The following is a 23159-nucleotide window of genomic DNA, read 5'->3' as shown; positions in this document are numbered from 1 at the left end:
GGGGAGTGAGGCCGGTGGGGGGGGGTTGGGGAAGAGAGAGGCTGCGGGGGGCGGGGGGGCGGAAGAGAGAGAGGTTGTGGGGGTGGGGGAAGAGAGAGGGGCTGGGGGTGGGGAGAGAGAGAGGCTGGCGGGGGGGGGGGGCGGGGAGAGAGAGAGGCTGGGGGGGTAGAGAGAGAGGCTCGGGGGGGGGGGAAGAGAGAGAGAGAGAGAGAGAGAGACAGGCTGGTGGTGGGAAGGAGGGAGAGAGAGGCTGGGGGGTAGAGAGTGAGGCTGGCGGGGGGGAAGAGAGAGAGAGAGAGACAGGCTGGTGGTGGGAAGGGGGGAGAGAGAGGCTGGGGGGGAGGGGGAGAGAGAGGCTGGGGGCAAGGGGGGAGAGAGAGACTGTGGCGGGTGGGGGGGAGAGAGAGGCTGTGGTGGGAAGAGGGGAGAGAGAGGCTGGGGACAAGGGGGTAGAGAGAGGCTGGGGGGTGGAGAGAGAGAGGCTGGGGGCAAGGGGGGAGAGAGAGAGGCTGGGGGGGTTAGAGAGAGAGGCTGGGGGGGGAGAGAGAGAAGCTGGGGGGGGTGAAGGGGGAGAGAGAGGCTGTGGGGGGGAAGGGGGAGAGAGAGGCTGTGGGGGGGAAGGGGGAGAGAGAGGCTGTGGGGGGGGGAAGGGGGAGAGAGAGGCTGTGGGTGGGGGGAATGGGGAGAGAGAGTCTGGTGGGGGGGGAAGGGGGAGAGAGAGGCTGTGGGTGGGGGGAATGGGGAGAGAGAGTCTGGTGGGGGGGGAAGGGGGAGAGAGAGGCTGTGGGGGGTGGGAAGGGGGAGAGAGAGGCTGTGGGGGGGAAGGGGGAGAGAGAGGCTGTGGGGGAAGGGGGAGAGAGAGGCTGTGGGGGGTGGGAAGGGGGAGAGAGAGGCTGTGGGTAGGGAAGGGGGAGAGAGAGGCTGTGGGGGTGGGAAGGGGGAGAGAGAGGCTGTGGGGGGGAAGGGGGAGAGAGGCTGTGGGGGGGGGGAAGGGGGAGAGAGAGGCTGGGTGGGGGGGTGGAAGAGAGAGGCTGTGGCGGGGGGGAAGAGAGAGGCTGTGGCAGGGGGGAGAGAGATGCAGGGGGGGGCGGAGAGAGAGAGGCTGTGGGGGGAGAGGCTGTGTGGGGGGGAGAGGCTGTGGGGGGCAGGGGAGATGCTGTGGCGGGGGGGAGAGAGGCTGTGGGGGGAGGGGGAGAGAGATGCTGTGGGGGAGGGAGAGAGATGCTCTGGGGGGGAGGAGAGAGAGGCTGTGGGGGGGGGGGGAGAGAGATGCTGTGGGGGGGGGAGAGAGACATGGGTGGGGGGGGGCGATTGTAGGGGAGAGAGGGAACTCGGGGAAGATGGATCATGTTTTTCCAACCCCCTACAAGGGATATCGTTGGAGTGGATGATATCCAGAAGTCACGAAACTGTCAGTATTCACTTCATACTCAATAAACCTGTTAACAATCCGTACACAATGCTCCATCTGTGGTGGGCGGGGGGTTGGGGAAGGAAGGATGCACTTGCGCTGGGATAAGGCACTTTGGCTGGGGGAGGGATGTACTTGGACTGGGGTAAAACACTTTGGCTGGCCCTTGCTGTCTTCTGGGGAGCTCTGTCCTCTGTCGCTTCAGGAAGTCAAAATGGATTGAGTTACAATTTGCAAAGTCAGTGAGACCTTGGGATGGGCGGTTCCAGTTACACATTCCTGTGAAACTTCAGGGTGTGGCTTATCCTCCAAGGAGATCAATCAGAAACAAAAAGTGGAGCATTTTGACAGTACAAATAAATGTGTCCAAAAGAATAGAAGGTTATGCTGATAGAATGAGATGAAGTAAATAGAGTGGGAGGAGGCTCATGCGGAACATAAACACCAGCACAGATCTGTGTTTATGTAGCTTCCCATTACATGCATCCATGCGATTCACCTCAACCACTCCTTGTGGTAATGAGTTCCACATTCTCACCACTCTCTGGGTAAAGAAGTTTCTCCTGAATTCCCGATTGGATTTATTAGTGATTATTTTATATTAATGGACCCCTCTAGTTTTGGTATCACCCACAAGTGGAAACATATTTTCTATGTCTATTGAAACCTTTCATAATTTTAAAGACCTAACAGGTCACCCCTCAGCCTTCTCTTATCTAGGGAAAAGATCCCCAGCCTGTTCAGTCTTTTCTGATAGTTGTAATGACAAGCACAGTTTAAAGCAAGTAGCCACAAAGGGGTTAAACAGCTAAAGGCAATGGAACATAAGAACTAGGAGCAGAAGTAGGCCATATGGCCCCTCGAGCCTGCTCCGCCATTCAATAAGATCATGACTGATCATATACCACAACTCCACTTTCCCACCTTATCCCATTATCCCTTGATTCCCTTAGTGCCCCAAAATCTATCTATATCAGTGTTGAATATACTCAACGACTGAGCATGCACAGCCCTCTGGGGTAGAGAATTCCAAAGATTCACATCCCTCTGAGCGAAGAAATCTCTCCTCACCCCAGTCCTAAATCTGACCCAGAACATAGTACGAACTTAAACTTTTATCAATCCTATACTCTTATCAAGCACCATTCATTTGCTTAGACTGTTGTATAAGACTTGCTTCTGTTTGAAGAGCTGTGATCAGTGTTTACAAGGCACAAACCGGACCTTTAAGGGATGTATTGGGGTACGGAGTGGTAGTGATTAGTTACAATGGTGGCTATCATGAGATTTCTCTCATGTCGCATATTGCATTATTAAAACTAATAAATGGCATTTTTTAGAATATTTAGTTACTGACATGTACTCAGAAGTCAATTATGGTGCAGGACACACTATCTGGCAAATTTCTGAAAGTGACATGCAAAACCCCGTAAAGGTCACCCTTTATTAAAAAATAAAAATTCCCATCTTGTTTTACTCTCAGCAAGGGTTCTAATATCATGGAAGGTAGCAAGCAAAAAAAATACCAAACTGGATTTAATTAAAAATCGGTTGGATGTGGGCCCATTATTCGGTCATTTAATAACATTTATTCATAAAGTTCCTGTGGTATGCTTCCCATCGGAGATAATAAGATGCAAATGCAGCCACTCACACTCCTGGAGTGAGTGGTTTTATGTTACTCCTAATGTCTTGTTTAGTCTTAGCACCAAAGTGTTGTGGATATGATCACAGTAAAGTAAACAAAAAGGCATACCTCTAAGAGGCGCTAATGGGACGGTAAGGCCTTCCTGACCGGGGGCAGGTGGATGGGCCGACCCCATCAGGAGTTGTTCCCGGGCCTGGGGCAGCGGAAACATGTTTCTGCCACGCCCCGTGTTCCCGCCCGGTCGGGCACGCGCTGATCCCTTACCGCCCAGTGGCGACCCCTTCCCGCCCCACGAGGGAAATTGTCCCACAGGAGCAGAGCGGCCGTTAGTCGGTGCTCCCGACAGCTTTTCCCGGCGGGAAACTGCCAGTGGCTGGGCGGCGTGTCCCCACTTGCAGAGGAGGGCACACCTCTGCGGCCGCCATTTTATTTTAATTGTCGGCCGACTCTGAAGTCAGCCCGACAATGGTGGCCACGGGTTCGGCCACGTCACCAACAGACAGCCCGACACCCCCTCTTGGATGCCGGACTGCTGGCCCGGCCGAAGCCTTCCCTGGTGGCTCAGTGGGCACCACTAAAGTGGCTGCAGAGCTCGCAGCGGCGCTCCCCTTTAACTGAAGGGGAAGGACGTTGCTACTCATCTGCCTGCCCGATGACACCGATGACACTGTCTGCCTTCCACTTCACTCCCAACCCACTTCTGCCCTGCAGCCACCCGAAACACCGCTGCAATGAAATCTCACACGAAAAGAGAGCAAAATCATTTTATTCTCCACCCAAGGATTCGGGCGGAGAAAAATCATTTAATTAAAATTATCCGCCCTATTGGGGGCAGAGGGCAATTTTGCCCCCATAATTACTTGCATATAAGATGCACCCACAGTTAAATACATTTTTATGTTTTTTTAAAAACGCAGCTTCTATTGATATAAATACTTCATTTAGACACTTAAAAATACACTAAAATTATAAAAATATATTTTCTTCAAGCCACATACTTGCGACATTACAATTCACCTTCACCGATGTTGAACTCAGTCCAATGCTCTAAGTTTGTTCACCCAGTTCAACTCCATTCAGATATTTGTGTTCTAAAATGATCTTACAAAGTAAAGTGGCCCCATTGCCCCACTACACTTGAGTTTACACTCAAAAATGTGATAGCAAACATGCTGGTGGGGAGGTAGATTTTCAACTTGTTGCCCAGGCCTAATACACGTATTGTGGATAGTCCGCTCATTATGTACACGACCTGATTTTCATTTCTGTAGAAATGGGCGGCATCTATAATAAGTAGTCAATCCACAACATCAGTTTTATACCTGGGCAGCAGGTTCACAAATCACGCCACTGGTTTCACTTCTTGAAATGTATCTTTTGTTTCCAGAAATTGGGACTATTTAATCAAATAGTTAATAGCCGTGGCTCAGTGGGTAGCACTCTCGTCTCCGAGTCAGAAGTTCATAGTCCCACTCCTGAGACTTGAGCACAAAATCTAGACTGACACTCCCATCATCATCATCATAGGCAGTCCCTCAAAATCGAGGAAGACTTGCTTCCACTCTAAAAGTGAGTTCTTGGGTGACTGAACAGTCCAGTACTCCCAGTGCAGTACTGAGAGAGTGCAGTACTGTTGGAGATGCCGTCTTTCGGATGAGATGTTAAACCGAGGCCCCGTCTACCTTCTCAGGTGGATGTAAAAAAGATTCCATCACATTATTTCAAAGAGGAGCAGGGGAGTTATCCCCGGTGTCCTGGCCAATACTTATCCCTCAACATCACTTAAAAACAGATTATCTGGTCATTATCACATTGCTGTTTGTGGGAGCTTACTATGCACAAAATTGGCGGCCACGTTTCCAAATTACAACAGTTACTACGCTTGAAAACTACTTCATTGGCTGCTGTAAAGCACTTTGGGATGTCCTGAGGTCGTGAAAGGCATTATATAAATGCAAGTCTTTCTTTTTCTTCTTTTATTGCTCCTTCCAATATCTCTGGTACTATAGCATCTGAGATTTTTTGTTCGGTAAGGGTATTAAGGGATATGGAGCCAACGCAGGGTTAAGAAACCATGCAGCCTTGACATAATTGAATGGCGAATGGCCTCCTGTTCCTATTTTAATATAACAGCAGAAATGGCAAAATATGGTCCAATTACAGGGTTACTCATTATCGTTTTGTCAGGGGTATTAGCTCTCTTTTTCTCCCTCTATGCTTTTTCATCTTTCAAAGTAGAATAGTAAGAACCCTAACTGGGGCAGAGTCAACAACTTTCACCTGCAGTTTGTTACTTGAGTAAAGTTGTGTGATGGTGGTGCAGTGGTAAGCATGGTTGCCTTCCAAGCAGTTGACCTGGGTTCGATTCCCAGCCATCACATTTGTCAATTTCTACTTGAGGTTGAAATGAACTTCTGATGCCTCTGGTTGCAAGAAGTTCTGACAGCAGCATCTCAAGGATTTTGGCATCAGCCATGGCTCAGTGGGTAGCACTCTTGCCTCTGGGTCAGAAGGTTGTGGGTTCCAGTCCCACTCCAGTGATTTGAGCACAAAAATCTAGGCTGACACTCCCAGTGCAGTGCTGAGAGAGTGCTGTGCTGTCCTTTGAATGAGATGGCATCGCTTCTCGGCCTTTTGGCTAAGATCTGCATAACTAACCTGACCAGCCACCATGACGTCCGGGTGGTTCCTCCCTGGTCAGGAAGGTATATGCTTACATTTTTGTAAACAGGAGGTGGGTGGGATTGGTGACCCATCCACCTCCACGGAGGTGTGTGGGGGACCTGACCCATCCACCTCCATGGCACGAACCTGGTATTGCAGTACTTCCAGGAACGGTGCAGTGGCTCTAGGCCTTTTGGCTAAGAGCATTGGCGCAGAGTGATCCTTGACTGGTGCAGGGTGACCTCTGGCGTTTGACAAAGAATTGTAACGATTGGATAACGATTGGACATGAATTTAAAAAAAAAAAAAAGGGTCCATTTTTTTGTGTGGACCATTCCTTATTAGGCAAGTGTTAATATAAAGGTATGAATCGAGAAGCATTTTTTAGCCAATCAAGACATTAGTTTATTTTATTCATTTCTTTCATTTGCCAATTATATTCCAGGACCCATGAAAATCTGGAATTCAATCATATTTAATCTCCGGCATATTTAAATAAGAATATAAGAATTAGGAGTAAGAGTAGGCCATTTGGCCCTTCGAGCCTGCTCCGCCATTCAATAAGGTCATGGCTGATCTTCCAACTCAACTCTACTTTACCATCCGCTTGCCATATCCTTTGATTTGATTAACAATTTCTCTGAATGTTAAGTTTGGACACACAGGGATAAAAAGCTCATTAACGCTAAGAAAAGTGTAACCAGTGAGCAAGTCACAATCTTCCTTTGATTATCCATAATCTAGTGTGATATAATCTTCGAAACATAGTGAAATGGTGCATACACTGGATACCTCTCCACTGCCAAAAGAGCATCAAGTTTCCGCTTTAGGCACAATCGGCGATCCAGGCGTAAGTTGCGCTTGAAATTGCGCCCGTTTTGAGAAGTGTTTTCTTCGTTCACACTCATTTGCATAATGTAAAATCTGCCATGAACGTAACTTTTTAAAAAAGATTTTGTAGTAAAAAATATTCCTTGATATATTTAAGTGTTGTAACCTGGTGCAGTTTGCTTCATACAGCTGAAAATGGGCTTATCACAAAATATATGCATTTTTAATCAGAGTGTCTAGAGCACCACCTGTGAGTAACCCAATTTTAAATAACTGAAAATGACTTTAAGAAACTATCCAGACCATTTGCTAGTTGCGTTGGGGTACAGTCGTCAGTTCCTTTCGGAAAGAAGTCAACACCAAAGGACTGCCTAAGAGAAAGAGAGTAAATTAAAAGAAAATTACATTCAAAAACATTTAAAATGTGACTATTAGTGTCCTTGCACCCAAAAGATCCAGTTTAATTTTAGGAGCCTCCTCGAAGTCCCGCAAACGAGCGCAATTAGCGGAATCACGCTTTGGTCATTCATTCCATCAGGGGACGGGGACAGTTTAGTGGGCGGAGCTAGCTTTTAGCACGATATTTTTAAAACTAGTGCAAAACATTGCGGAAACTCGAATTGCCCTGAATGTAATTTGCTCTTAAAATTCCATCTTTTTTTATGCGGGTTTGGCTATTTTTGGACGAATTGCAGCGATAAAAACAGCGCAGCCGAGCAGAAACTCTAACCCCTATTGTTCGCAGTCTGTTCCAACTTTACAATGAACTCTGCAATTGCATGTGAAGCCAACCGAAGCACTCAAAACAAGCAGTTTGTTTTGGAGACAAATGTAAAGTTCATGGGGCTAGAAATTAGCCAGCCTAACGCACGTTTTAACGTGATTTTTACACGTTAAAATTGCTTTTTTGTCCTTAAAATATTCTTCACAAAATTGCCCAAAGTTTAAGAATGGCGTTTTGAAAATAATGCCATTTTCCAAATCGCCATATATTAAAATTGGCAAAGCCTAAATTTGGCCGTTCGCTGAACCCATACTCGGGTCAAAAAACAACGCATGGAAAAAGCAGGCGTTACAGCCTAAAAAATGTCGGTAAGTAAGAAGACCTACAAAAAAGGTAAGTTGAAGTTTAAAAAAAAATTTCAGCGATTCATTTCTTAAGGTTATTGTGAATGTTTCCTGATTTTTATTTTTGCAAATTTTTTTTGTGTTTTCTCCCCTGTATTTTTGGCGATACCGGCCTTGCGGTAAAGTTAGAGAGGACGGGGTATCCAACTCGATTCCTCCAGCAACGCCATTTTTTAATGACAGGTGTAATTTTTGGCCAAATTTACCCTGTTAAAAAATGGCGACATTTTTATTCTTATTTCTTCACAAAAATGATGTTATTTATCAAATAACAACAAGCTGGGGAATTTCTAGCCCATCTTTTCAAAGATGATGTTTCTTCTCTTAGTTTCGCTAGTTACTGTTCCATATTGATGTTTTTGAATTTAGTAAAGCCATGTTAATTTTCCTCTTATATCACCAAACGCACTTCAGTAGACGATTGTACTAAAGTATTACTCTTTCTGTGTTTCAGGCTCAGAAATCATGGATAGAGAGAGCGTTTTGCAAGAGAGAATGTGTTCATATAATACCAAGCACCAAAGACCACCATAGGTAATAGATTTATTGGTACAGTATATTGAAATACAGCTTGTTGTTAAGAAAAGAAACAATGGCAATAGATGGTTCTAATTTTTGTTTTAATTGTTAAAAGACTTCAAGTTGGAGATCCTCCTGCTTATCCAGTGGCCAAGTCCCCCGTGCCATAGAGATATTAAGGCCAGAGATTTCAATTGCTGGTTTTGAGAGAGCTGAGAAAAGCATTGAGGGAATTTTAAAATTCTCATTCTTGTTTTCAAATCCAACCTTGCCCCCACCCTATCTCTGTAACCTCCTCCAGCCCTGCAACCCTCCGAGATCTCTGCCCTCCTCCAATTCTGGCCTCCTGCGCAGCCCCAATTTTCATCGCTCCACCATTGGTGACCGTGTTTTCAGCTGCCAAGGCCCGAAGCTCTGGAATTCCTTCCTTAAACCTCTCATCCTCTCTACCTCTCTCTTCTTCTGAAAGACGCTCCTTAAAACCTACCTCTTTGGCCAAACTTTTGGTCACCTGCCCTGATATCCCCTTATGTGGCTTGGTGTCAAACTTTGTTTGATAATCGCTCCTGTGAAGCACTAAAGGTGCTATGTTAATGCAAGTTGTTGTGGTTGTTATAGTACAACTGGGTTCACTGCTCCTGTGCCTTCTTGTTTACTAACTCCAGTGACTGCTGCTGTATGTGGACATCAGATGAAAGCAAAATCAAGATGAGCTGTAATAGTTCCATCGTGACACTAGCGGCTGAATTTCCCCTCTCCTGCCCCCACAAGGTCGAGGCAGGTTATTCGCCCTCCTCCACTACCCTGCCATAACCCCAGCCCATTCCATTTGGTCAGAGGTCTTTAGCAATCCATGGCAGACTCTCGACAGGATTCCATCCAGTAGACGGGAGCCTGTCAGTTGACCCTCCGGGGGAAATTCTGGCATCGTTGCAGTAGGACCACTGTAAAGATTTATAGAATCATAGAATAATAGTGACCATCATGCCTGTGCCTGCTCTTTGGTAGAGCTATCAAATTAGACCCACCCCCTGCACTTTCCCAATAACCCTGCAAATTTTTCCCCTTCAAATACTTATCCAATTCCATTTAAAAGTTACTATAGAATCTGCTTCCTATGATATATTCACAGAACACAAGCACACACAGCTTCCGACATGGCAGCTCTTTCAGAAGCCTCTGGAAATCTGCCTGGTTCTGTTTATTATTAACTATGCAGTTGAAGTGCACAATACGTCCACATCCACAGTGTGGAGCTACAAACATTATAAGCTTACAGACATTACACTTCTCCCTCCTTAATGAAGAAGCCATCATAGCAAACATCATACATAACGTTCATGTTTATACTTAACACAGGATATAAACTTTTTTTTTTCCATGTTTACAAATTTAACTTTACCACTTGTTTTCTGTTTCGAAGAGGATACCTTCGCTCTCGAACAGAACCTTCCAAACATGGTGTCGATTTCACACTCATTCGAGGCTCATCCTGAGGAACGTTTTCCTCCACAGAATTTCCTTGATTTTCATTTTGAACTCGCTCTAACTTCAGGCTCTTTGTTTTCCTGACTCGGACTCAGACTTTCATTCTGATTCTCTCCTGGATTTGTTTCCAGTACATTGGATTTAGGATTTGCTACTGGTGTATCAAAACTGTCTGATGAGTCATAAATAATTGAATCATTCCCACCTTCAACTCCTTCCATGTCTGTAGGTAAAATATGATCAATATGGACAAACCTAACCTGTCCATTATCAAACATCTTTACCAAATATGTGCGAGGACCACATATCTTCACCACTCTTCCTGGTAACCACTTTAACCATTTATGGTGATGGTTCTTCACTCTCACCTTCTGGTTTAATTTCATACTTCTCTCTTTTACTCTACCTCTATCATGATTCTCTTTCTGTCTTAATTGTGTCTCTTCTACGGACTGTGCCAAATTTGGCTTTAATAACGAGAATCTGGTTCGTGGCTGTCGTTTGAGAAACAATTCTGCCGGTGTTCTACCAGTAGTTGTATGAGGAGTATTTCGATATGTAATCAAAAAATTAACCAATTTGTGATCCAATGACAACTGTCGTTTCCTTGGATTTGGATCTAACATTTGTTTTATGAGGGCACGTTTTACAATTTGTACAGTGCGCTCTGCTGCACCATTCGAAACAGGTATGGTGGAACCTTGATATGTTTCACACCATTTTTGCTCGTGAATTGTGCAAATTCTTCTGAACGAAATTGTGGTCCATTATCCGAAACAATTTCTTCAAGGAGGCCAAATGAAGAAAATAATATTCGTAAAATGTCCAATGTTTTACTTCTTGTTATTTTCCACATTGGAAACACCTCAACCACTTCGAATGGCTATCAATCACAATGAACAATTGTTGTCCTTCTAACTCAGCAAAATCAATATATAGCCTTTGCCACACCCTGGGAGGCCATTTCCATTAATGTAATGGTACTGGTGGTGGTTGCTTGCTTACCGATTGACATGTCGTACACTGACTCACGATGTACTCTATATCTTTATCAAGACCTGGCCACCATAAATAACTGCATGCAAAACTCTTGGTAAAGCACATTCCCAGGTGCTGGTCATGGAGGTCTCCTAATAATTTGGACCTGAATTTATTTGGTATAACCACTCTTGCACCCACATGATACAATCTTTATCGACAGATAATTCATTCCTCTGAATGAAGAATGGATGTGTATCTTTGTCTGGTACCTGGTTTGGCCATCCATTTGCAATATACTCATACACCTTTGATGTCACTGGGTCACGTTTGGTTGCTCTACCAATCTCTTCAGCTGTGACTGGCAGTTCATCAATGTATGAAAAATAAAACACTTCTTCCCTATCGGGTGTAACTTGTGATGGGGAAGGCAATCTAGACATTGCATCAGCATTACTGTGATCAGCTGATCGTCTGTATTCAATATCATATGTATATGCTGACAAAATCAAAGCCCATCTCTGCATTCGGGCTGCAGCTAATGTTGGAACTGGGGACTTTGGATGGAGGATTGCTGAAAGGGGCTTATGGTGCGTAACGATGGTAAACTTACGACCACACAAGTATCTGTGAAACTCCTTGACCCCAAAAATTAATGCCAAAGCTTCCCTTTCAATTTGCGCATAATTACTCTCACTGGCACTGAGAGTGCGTGAAGCAAAAGCAATTGGTCTCTCCTCCCCACTACTTGATACATGAGAGATTACTGCCCCAACTCCATACGGAGAGGCATCATATGCTAGCTTACTCTCCTTAGATATGTCATAGTGAACTAACATGGTGCTCTCTACCAATTTGCTTTTACACTCCTTGAATGCTGTATCGCATTCTTTTGACCACTTCCAATGGACCTGTTTTTTCAAAAGTTCATTCAGTGGATGTAATACTGTAGCCAAATTTGGTAGGAACTTCCCATAATAGTTAAAAAGACCCAAGAATGAACAAAGTTCGGTGACATTCCTGAGAGTGGGTGCATTTCTGATCGCATCAAATTTTTCCATGGTTGGATTTAAACCATCTTTGTCTACTCTGTACCCTAAGTACTCCACTGAGTTTTTAAATAACTCACACTTAGGAGCAGACACTCGTACTCTGTGCTTCTCTAGTCGTTTGAGGACTTCATTCAATATGTTATTATGAATTTGCCTATTTGGTGCTGAAATTAATATGTCATCCAATTAACATACTACCCCTTCAATACCTTGCAAAATTTGATTCATCACCCCTTGGAATATGGCAGGGGTGGAAGACACTCCAAACGGTAGCCTATTAAATTGATATAGGCCTAGATGAGTATTTAAAGTCAAACATGACTTGGACTCCTCATCTAGTTCAAGCTGTAAGTAGGCATTCGTAAGATCCAGTTTTGAGAAGATCTGACCACCTGTCAATGTTGTGAACAAATCTTCTATATTTGGCAATGTATTGGGGACATTGCCCTCTAGAACCTGGTTTACGGTTACTTTATAATCACCACACAATCTTACCTTATCATCGGACTTGGGTACAACAACAATGGGTGTAGCCCAATTACATCGCTCTATCTTACAAATAATGTTCTCAGTCTCTAATCTTTTGAGTTCTTGTTCAACTTTCTCCTTGAGTGCATATGGTACGGAACGTGGCTTGTAGTAAACCGATCTAGCGTCCTTCTGTACCCTGACACTCGCCTTGAAGCCTTGGATCGGACTGCCCGTTTCACAGAACACCTTCGGATACTTCTTGATAACCTCATCCGTTGATGAAAATTTCGCTTCCACACAGAAAATCTTACTCCAATCCAGCTTCAGTGAGCTCAACCAATTTCTTCCTAGTAAGGCAGGCTTGTCTCCTTTCACTACTATTAGAGCAAGTTCTGAAATTGATCTTTATATTTCACCAGTATGGTGATACGACCTACCACAGGAATTTTCTCTCCCAAGTAGCCTCGCAGCTCTATCTTGGATTTCTCCAGTTGAAAATCACGCAATTTGTCGCGTAATACTGACTCCGGTACTACACTCACGAATGCACCCGTGTCAATTTCCATTGGTATCTTGAATCCCGAAACATCTATGTGGATTTTGATGCTTTCCGAATCGCTGTCCGTTAACCTCGTGCTCCTGATGACATGTAACTCTAACATCTCCTCGTCCTGTTGTTGTTCTTCCATGCTATGTAGTCTCTTGGAATTTCTACTCATAGCTTTGAATGCTGGACTCATAGCTTTAAAAGCTGGTTTGCCCTTCAGTCAGCATGCCTTCGCAAGATGCCCAGTCTTTCTGCAGAAGAAACACTCTGCCTTCACGTATGGACAACTTTGAGCAATGTGTTGTCCCAGGCACCTATAACACGACTTCGACGCTCTGTTAGAATTTCCAGTTTCTGAGACTTTGGGCCCCCACCGTCTTTTACTTTGAACTTGCAGGTGGTTTACCTCGGTTGACTGATGACCGTAATTATTATTTAATTCTTGGGAATATTGTTCGGCCATGCCCATCGACCTCGCTGTCTGACAAGCAATCTCAAAATCAAGTCATCCGTCATCAATAACTTCTTTCTGATCGCATCATTTTTCACCCCACAAATAAAATGATCCCGTGATGTTCGGTTTTGAAAGTTTCCGAAATTATAGTGCATCGATAGCTTTTTTAATGCTACAATGTAATCACTGATAATTCCATCAGCTTTTTGCTTCCGAATCCCGAAACAATAGCTTTCAGCAATTTCTAACGGTTTGAGGTTTTATAGTGCTGCTCCAGCTTCGTTAAAATCTCTAAGCGTTGTGTCCTTTGGCTCGTCAGGCACAAGCAGATCTACAAGGGTTTTGTATAATGTCGGACCCGCCTCCGATAAGAAGATCGCTTTCTTACGTTCCAACACAGCCCGGTTCTGGACTGCATTGTCTGGAACTTCGATTATGTTATTTGTCGTGAAATACATTTCTAGCCGATCCACATATGCTTTAAAACGTTCCCGGTCATGTCTATATTTCCCCAAATGTCCGATTACACCTGCCATTTTAATCTCTAGCTGTTCACACCATGTGCTGTATTTTACCTCGGATTTTGTAGCTTTTTTCCAAAGACAGAAACGCCCAACTTCTCTCTGCTGGCTGGCAGAATCCTTCCCCAATAAAATTTAAGCTTTAAATCATCCGAAAAAATCCCATCTCGTCGCCAATATGATACATTCACAGAGCACAAGCACACACAGCTTCCTACATGGCAGGCAGCTCTCGGGGAAGCCTCCGCAAATCTGCCCGGTTCTGTTTATTATTAACTATGCAGTTGCAGTACACAATACATCCACATCCACAGTGTGGAGCTACAAACATTACAAGCTTACAGACATTACACTTCCATAAGAAGATAACATAAGAAATAGGAGCAGGAGTAAGCCATTGGCCCCTCAAGCCTGCTCCGCCATTTAATAAGATCTGATCTTGGGCTCAGCTCCACATCCCTGACCACCCCCCATAACCCTTCATTCCCTTATTGTTCAAAAATCTGTCTATCACCAACTTAAGTATATTCAATGACCCAGCCACCACAGCTCTCTGGGTGACAGAAAATTCCACAGATTCACGACCCTCTGAGAGAAGCAATTTCTCCTCATCTCAGTTCTAAATGGGTGCCTCTTATTCTTAAACTATGCCCCTAGTTCTAGATTTCCCCACGAGAGGAAATATCCTCTCTGGATCTAACTTGTCGATCCCCCTCAGTATCTTATATGTTTCAATAAGATCACCTCTCATTCTTCTAAACTCCAATGAGTATAGGCTCAACCTGCTCAACCTTTCTTCATAAGTCAACCCCTTCATCTCAGGAATCAAACTAGTGAACCTTCTCTGAACAGCCTCCAATGCAAGTATATCCCTCCTTAAATAAGGAGACCAAAACTGTATGCAGTACTCTAGGTGTGGTTCCACCAATATCCTGTACAGTTATAGCAGGACTTCCCTGATTTTATACTCCATCCCCCTTGCAATGAAGGTCAACATTCCATTTGCCTTCCTGATTACTTGCTGTGCCTGCATATTAACTTTTTGTGTTTCACGCACAAGGACCTCCAGGTCCCTCTGTACTGCAGCATTTTGTAATCTCTCTACATTTAAATAATAATTTGCTTTTTTATTATTTCTGACAAAGTGGATAACCTCAAACTTTCCCACTTTATACTCCATCTGCCAAATATTTGGCTACTCCCTTGTAATTTACCAAAATTCCCTGGATTCTGGGGAGGTTCCAACAAATTGGAAAACTGCAAATGTAACGCCCCTATTTAAAAAATGAAGGCAGACAAAAAGCAGGAAACTATAGACCAGTTAGCCTAACATCTGTCATTGGGAAAATGAAGCAGTAGCAAGACATTTGGAAAAGCATAATTCAGTCAGGCAGAGTCAGCATGGATTTAAGAAGGAGAAGTCACGTTTGACAAATTTGCTGGAATTCTTTGAGGATGTAAGGAACAGGGTGGATAAAGGGGGACCAGTGGATGTGGTGTACTTGGACTTCCAGAAGGCATTTGACAAGGTGCCACATAAAAGGTTACTGCACAAGATAAAAGTTCATGGGGTTGGGGGTAATATATTAGCATGGATAGAGGATTGGCTAATTAACAGAAAGCAGAGAGTTGGGATAAATGGTTCATTCTCGGGTTGGAATCAGTAGCTAGTGGGGTGCCACAGGGTTCAGTGCTGGGACCCCAACTATTTACAATCTATATTAACGACTTGGAAGAAGGGACCGAGTGTAACGTAGCCAAGTTTTCTGACAATACAAAGATGGGAGGAAAAGCAATGTGTGAGGAGGACACAAAAACCTGCAAAAGGACATAGACAGGCTATGTGACCGGGCAAAAATTTGGCAGATGGAGTATAATGTTGGAAAGTGTGAGGTAATGCACTTTGGCAGAAAAAAATCAAAGAGCAAGTTATTATTTAAATGGAGAAAAATTGCAAAAGTGCTGCAGTACAGCAGGACCTGGGGGTCCTGGTGCATGAAACACAAAAGGTCAGTATGCACGTACAGCAAGTGATCAGGAAGGCCAATGGTATCTTGGCCTTTATTGCAAAAGGGATGGAGTATAAAAGCAGGGAAGCCTTGCTACAGTTATACAGGGTATGGGTGAGGCCACACCTGGGATACTGCGTGCAGTTTTGGTTTCCATATTTAAGAAAGGATATACTTGCTTTGGAGGCTGTTCAGAGAAAGTTCATTAGGTTGATTCCAGAGATGAGGGGGTTGACATGAGGAAAGGTTAAGTAGGTTGGGCCTCTACTCATTAGAATTCAGAAGAATGAGAGGTGATCTTATCGAAACGTATAAGATTATGAGGAGGCTTGATAAGGTGGATGCAGAGAGGATGTTTCCACTGATAGGGGAGACTAGAACTAGGGGGCATCATCTTAGATTAAGGGGCCATCCATTTAAAACTGACGACGAGGAATTTCTTCTCTCAGAGGGTTGTAAATCTGTGGAATTCGCTGCCTCAGAGAGCTGTGGAAGCTTGATCATTGAATAAATTTAAGACAGAGATAGAGATAGACAGTTTCTTAACTGATAAGGGAATAAGGGGTTATGGGGAGCAGGCAGGGAAGTGGACCTGAGTCCATGATCGGCTCAGCCATGATTGTACTAAATGGCAGAGCAGGCTCGAGGGGCCATATGGCCTACTCCTGCTCTTATTTCTTGTGTTCTTATGTTCACTTAGCCTATCTATATCCCTTTGCAGATTCTTTGTGTCCTCCTCATAACTTGCTTTCCCAACCATCTTTACAGCATCAGCAAACTTGACCACATTACAGTTGATCCCTTCATCCAAGTCATTAATTGGTAAATAGTTGAGGCCCCAGCACTGATCCCTGTGGCACCCCACTAGTTACCATTTGCCAACCTGAAAATGACCGATTTATCCCGACTCTCTGGTTTCTGTTAGTTAGCCAATCTTCTATCCATGCTAATATATTAACCCCAACCCTGTGAGCTCTTATCTTGTGCAGTAACCTTTTATGTGGCATCTTATCGAATGCCTTCTGGAAATCCAAATATACCACATCTAATTCAACAAATTTGTTAAATATGATTTCCTTTTCATAAAACCATGTTGACTCTGCTTGACTGTATTATGCTTTGCCAAATATCCTGCTATTGCTTCTTTAATAATGGACTCCAGCATTTTCTCAATGACAGATGTTAGGCTAACTGGTCTATAGTTTCCTGCTTTCTGTCTCCCTCTTTTTTTAAATAGGGGCATTACATTTATGGTTTTCCAATCTGCTGAGACCTTTCCAGAATCCATGGAATGTTGGTAGATTACAACCAATGCATCCATTATCTCTGCAGCCACTACTTTTAAGACCCTAGGATGCAGGCCATCAGATCTAGGGGACTTGTCCATCTTTAGTCGTTATTTTACCGAATACTTTTTCTTTAGTGCTAGTGATTGTTTTAAGTCCCCCACTCCCTGTAGCCCATTGATAATCTATTATTGGTATGTTTTTAGTGTCTTCTACTGTGAAGACCAATACAAAATATTTGTTCAACGTCTCTACCATTTCCCTGTTCCTCATTATTAATTCCCCAGTCTCATCCTCTAAGGGACCAATATTTACTTTAGCTACTCTCTTCCTTTTTATATACCTGTAGAAGCTCTTACTCTCTGTTTTCACATTTCTTGCTATTTTACTCATAATCCATTTTTTCTCTCTTATTTTTTTCAGTTGTCCTTTGTTGTTCATAAGTTCTTATGTTCTTTGCTGGTTTTTAAAAATTTCCAAATCCTCTGGCCTCCCATAATCTTGGCAACATTGTATGCCATCGTTTTTAATTTGATACCATCCTTTACTTTCTTAGTTAGCCACGGATGGTTCTCCCTTCTCTTAAAGTCTTTCCTTCTCACCATCCTTTCAGGCAGCGCATTCTAGATCACAACAACTCGCTGCATAAAAAAATCTTTTTTCATGTCGCGTCTGGTACTTTAATGTGTGTCCTTTGGTTACTGACCCTTTTGCCAGTAGAAATATTTTCTCCTTATTTATTCTATCAAAAACCTTCATAATTTTGAACACCTCTATTAAATCTTTCCTTAGCCTTCTCTGCTCTAAGGGAGAACAATCCCAGATTTTCTAATCTCTCCATACAACTGAAGTCTATCATCTCTGGTGCCACTCTCGTAAATCTCCTCTGCGCCCTCTCCAAGGCCTTGACATCCTGCCTAAAGTGTGGTGCCAAGAATTGGATTCAAAACGCCAGCTGAGGCCTAGTCAGTGTTTTATAAAGGTTTAGCATAACTTCCTTTTGTACTCTATGCCTCTAGTTATAAAGCCCAGGATGTTATGTGTTTTTTTTAAGAAACTTCTCAGCTTGTCCTGCAACCTTCAACGATTTGGGAATGTGAACCCTTAGGTCTGTCTGTTCCTGCACCCCCTTTAAAATTGTTTCATTTATTATAATATTTGATCTGGAAGATTTCTACGGGATAGAACCTAGTCAGATTTTACCTTGATTTGAACAAACGGAAATGTAAGAGATCTTTCATTTTTTTCCCCCCGCTTTGGTAGATGTTGCTGTGGGCGACTAATGGGTCAGCATGTTGGATTACCTCCAGCCATCTCCTTCAGTCAGTCAGAAAGTATTGAAAGCAGAACCACAAAGAATGATTTGCATTCGGAGAAGTGGTCTATCAGCAAGCACACTCAACTCAGTCCGACAGATGCCTTTGGGACTATTGAATTCCAGGGAGGAGGACACTCCAATAAAGCCATGGTAACAAGCACAATTTTGATGTTCTCTAAGTATATTTATGTGTTAGTGCTGCGTGCCTTCAGTCGCTAGATATAGAAAATGCAAATGTTAATTGTTGGTATTGGTTAACTTGATCATGATGAGGGTCAGTCATGGCTCAGTGAGTAGCACTCTCTCACCTCTGAGTCAGAAAGTTGTGGGTTCAAGTCCTACTCCAAAGACTTGAGCACAAAATCTAGGCTCACGCTCCTGGTGCAGTACTGAGGGAGTGCTACACTGTTGGATGTGCCGTCTTTCAGATGAGACGTTAAACCAAGGTCCTATCTGCCCTCTTAGGTGGATGTCAAAGATCCGATGGCACTATTCTGAAGAAGAGTAGGGGAGTTCTCCCCGGTGTCCTGGGCCAATATTTACCCCTCAACCAACATCACTAAAATAGATTTGTTTGTCATTTATCACACTGCTGTTCATGGAACCTTGCTGTGTACTAATTAGTGAAGAAAGAATTTGCATTTATATAGTGCCTTTCATATCCTCAGGACATCTCAGTGAATTGCTTTTATGTGTAGCCATAGTTTGTTTGTAGGCAAACATGGTAGTCCATGTCCCACAAACAACAATGAAATAAATGAACAGATAATCTGGGGGATTTTTTTGGAGGTCTACCATCTACAGGATCTACTACAGCAATTCGCCAAGGCTTCTTTGGCAGCACCTCCCAATCCAGCGATCTCTACTATCTAAAAGGACTAGGGAATCAGGCGCATGGGAACACCCCCACCTCCAAGTCACACATCATCCTGACTTGGAAATATATCGCCGTTCCTTCATAGTCGCTGAGTCAGGATCCTGGAACTCCCTCCCTAACAACACTGTAGGAGTACCTTCACCATACGGACTGTAGTGGTTCAAGAAGGCAGCTCACTATCACCTTCTCAAGGGCATAGAGATGGGCAATAAATGCTGGCTTTGCCAGCCTGTGAATTAATAAAAAAAGGTTTTGATTGAGGGATAAATGTTGGCCAGGTACACCCGGAGATCTTCCCTGCTCTTTCAAATGTTTTCCACCTGAACATGCAGATGGTTTAGCATCACATCTGTTGTGATTTTGTTCCCAAGTTTCCAACCCCTGAGAACTTGAAAAATAGTCCATTCTAAATCATGAAGGTTAGATAATGTCAGTCTGTTCTAAGTACTTTTATAAACATTCCCGTAAAGTCAGAAAGCAGTGATGATGAGAAAGATAATGATCTTGTAACTAGTTTCTCTTCTTCTTCCCATTTCTGGTGTAGTATGTGCGTGTTTCATTTGACACAAAACCTGACCTCCTCTTACATCTAATGACAAAGGAATGGCAACTGGACCTCCCAAAGCTCCTGATCTCCATTCATGGGGGCCTCCAAAACTTTGAACTCCAACCTAAACTCAAGCAAGTATTTGGAAAGGGCCTAATTAAAGCCGCAATGACAACAGGGGCTTGGATATTTACTGGAGGTGTGAACACAGGTAAAGATCCAATTATTTGACTATGATTTTTGTTTAGAGTTTCCACTTGCAGTATTTTGAATGTAGCCTTGTTAAAAGTGGATTAACGCCAGTCGACTATTGGCACTCTCTTTCTCCCTGTGATAGAAGCAAATCTTCAGTGTTAAAATGCATTTCTTTCACCCTTTTGGCTTTCTTTTTCATTCTCTGTATCAACTCTTGGTTTTGTCTCTGATCTTTGTTCTCTCTCCAGGTCTCTTTTTTTTCTCTCTAGTCTTCATTTTTGAATTGTTCTTTTCCTGCTTATGTTTCTCTGACTTTTTTTTGTTTGTCTGTCATTCATTTAATCACAACTTTATTAATCTATCTATCTATCTATCTGTCTATCAATTTGTCTATCTGTCTGTCGGTATATCTATTTATATCTCTATCCATCCATCCATCCACGTATCTGTCTCTGCATTTATCCATCTCGTCCTCCATTTCTACATCACTGCAGTGCCCTTATTTTTGAAGTATAATGAAACTGAACAGAAATGATTGGTTTGGGATTAAACTAATGGCCTGGAATTTCCTGCAAGGTTTTGGCACAACTACGCCATAAAATTTTTTTCCCCCGAGGAAATTCATGTGTAACTTATTTGCCGAAACATCAATGTTATGTGCGAAATTCCTCGAATGTTTGCGCCGCTCCCAGGGTATGTCTCCTGAAACCCTGCCCATCTCATTAACATAACTCCACCCCCAAGCAAACGACCAGAGAATGCAAATGTCCTGCTTTTACATGCTAAAATTCTAGGCTCAGCAGAACCTGTAGTCATTATTTCTGGCATTTTATAGCGGATTTATTTTACATTTCTCCTTACTGAGACATGCACTGTATTTTCTAACTCTTTTTTAAGGCATCAGAATCTGATAAATATGAAATGCAAAAGCTTCCAGAATTACATTTTCTTTAATGTGCTGTGCATGAATGATGCTTTGATTCAAATTTTAATTTCCATATCATTAAGATAAAGAGGTACTTCAAGAAGAAAGATGGTGGATGTTGCACGCTTTCCTGGGGCAGCAATTGTTTACACTGCTTTCGCTCGCTTTACACCAGTTTTTTATGTTCCCGCTTATGCGCTTCTCAGGAACTTTGGGCGTAAGCTCCTGTGGACAAGATCGGCGCAGAAACCGACATAAATGTCGGTGTCGTTTCTGCCTAAGTGTGACCTAGGAAATAAAAAAAAACAGTGCTATTTGAAGCAGCTGGTGCTCACTGCTGGTATCTGAAGCATTGATCATGGGAGAAGAAGTTGAGAAGCGAGGGTGAGGGATGAATCAGGGAGAACAATTCAGACAGTGACAAAAGAATGGGATTCCAGCAAAAGAATTCCAACATGAGGTGTGCTGAAACAATGGGAATTATATTGAATGATTGCTAAATGGGCTTTTGGAAACAAGATCTTGAATGTCAAGTCTGTCAATTTTGACACTCAAATACATGCACACAAAGAGATCTTGAGTGTCAACTTTGACCTTTTGGTCACCTATCCCAATATTTCCTTATGTGGCTCGGTGTCAAATTTTGTCTGCTAACGCTCCTGTGAAGCACCTTGGGATGTTTTACTATGTTAAAGGTGCTGTATAAATGCAAGTTGTTGTTGTGATTGTGCCAATAGATCAAAATGGTGCTGCAATCACTTTTGATGGGTTCATTTTTAGGTGTCATTCGCCATGTAGGAGATGCGCTGAAGGACCATGCATCAAAGTCTAGAGGAAGGATCTGCATTATAGGCATCGCTCCATGGGGAATAGTGGAGAATCAAGAGGATCTGATTGGGAAGGATGTGGGTATCTTATGTTCTTATCTTTTCTTTAGCTTAGCTGAAAGTATTACAATGAGCAAATGCCTGTCTTAAAATATTAAATCAGTGATCTTAAAATCCACCTGAAATCAGTCACAATGCTAAAAACCCGTATTGGGAGACCCCATTGCATAAAAAGATCATCTGAGCGTAGACTGAAAAATGGCTATTCTGGACCACTTTTGCTGTACATTTAAAAACAGAATAGATATAAAATGCATGAATTAATTGAACTAGTGCAGAGAAAATAATATTATTCTGGGTTTAAAATCAATAATGAATAAATTAGATTTTGTGTATTTTTGTTGAAATACAGCAATTCAATATCTTTTGTCTTAAATAAATCCAGCTGTTCAATTGAATTTGTTACCTCGAGACTCCACTATTCCAGTGCTCTCCTGGCCGGCCTTTCACCTTTTACCCTCCATAAAACTGAGCCCATCCAAAACTCTGCTGCTCGTATCCTAAATCTCACTAAGTCCCGTTCACCCATCACCCCTGCGCTCGCTGAGTTACATTGGCTCCTGGTCTGGCAATGCCTCAATTTTAAAATTCTCAGCCTTGATTTCAAATCCCTCCATGGCTTCGCCCCTCCCTATCTCTGTAACCTCCTCCAGCCATACAATCCTCTGAGAGCTCTGCGCTCCTCCAATTCTGGCCCCTTGCGCATCCCCGATTTTCATCATTCCACCATTGGCAGCTGTGACTTCAGCTGCCAAGACCCCAAGCTTTGGAATACCTTCCCCAAACCTTTTTCCTCCTTTAAGATGCTCCTTAAAACCTACCTCTTTGAACAATCTGTCCTAATATCTCCTCGTGGCTTGATGTAAAATTTTTCTTTATAACGATTCTGTGAAGTGCCTTGGGAAATATTACTACATTAAAGGCGCTATATAAATGCAAGTTGTTGTTGTTGTTGCTAGGTTTTACTATAATCCCAAGATCACATAGCACGACATTGAAATTTTCTTTTAGACCCAATAACTTTTGGTGAAATGTCCCCAAGTTTTCTAAAATGTAATTGGTATTGATTGTTTTGCATCATGGAACTCTTGAATCAACTAACAAAATGTCCAAGGCTCACATAAAATTATGATTTTTTGTTCTATCAGTGGAAAATTACAAGTGTATATAAATTTGGCATACACAAAATTACAGTTCACCTTGCTAAAGTAAGATCTCCTCAATCCTGAATTATATCGAGATATAGAGGACAAGCTGCTTATGTCGATGCTGCTTGTCTGGACAGTAATCCATGATCGGGTTCTGAGTTCTGAAAGCCTCATTTGAACCTGGTGGATGAGTAATCACTTTGCTAATGACTGTAGAAAAGTGACCAGCAGGTTCTATGCTGCTGCCTCTACCAT

General features: G+C 43.1%; 1 protein-coding gene, 1 non-coding gene and 1 pseudogene across 2 annotated transcripts in view; all 3 read left to right on the top strand.

The window, feature by feature from the left end:
• The first annotated feature begins 5367 nt into the window (after positions 1 to 5367).
• trnag-ucc (transfer RNA glycine (anticodon UCC)) lies at positions 5368 to 5439 on the top strand. The gene has a single exon. It is a non-coding gene; the product is annotated as a tRNA-Gly (tRNA).
• A 238-nt stretch (positions 5440 to 5677) lies between these two features.
• On the top strand, positions 5678 to 5907 carry LOC139279707 (U2 spliceosomal RNA; annotated as a pseudogene).
• A 12553-nt stretch (positions 5908 to 18460) lies between these two features.
• The window catches only part of trpm3 (transient receptor potential cation channel, subfamily M, member 3), a 223540-nt gene continuing 218841 nt past the window's right edge, over positions 18461 to 23159 (top strand). The window contains exons 1-3 of the mRNA XM_070887456.1: positions 18461 to 18475; positions 19747 to 19960; positions 21650 to 21774. Of these exons, the coding sequence (XP_070743557.1) occupies positions 18473 to 18475; positions 19747 to 19960; positions 21650 to 21774 (342 nt within the window). The 5' untranslated portion in view covers positions 18461 to 18472. The remainder of the gene's footprint in view (positions 18476 to 19746; positions 19961 to 21649; positions 21775 to 23159) is intronic.

Source organism: Pristiophorus japonicus, chromosome 1 (assembly GCF_044704955.1).
Source record: "Pristiophorus japonicus isolate sPriJap1 chromosome 1, sPriJap1.hap1, whole genome shotgun sequence".
NCBI classification, from domain to species: Eukaryota; Metazoa; Chordata; class Chondrichthyes; family Pristiophoridae; genus Pristiophorus; species Pristiophorus japonicus.
This window is presented reverse-complemented; position numbering and strand designations above follow the sequence as displayed.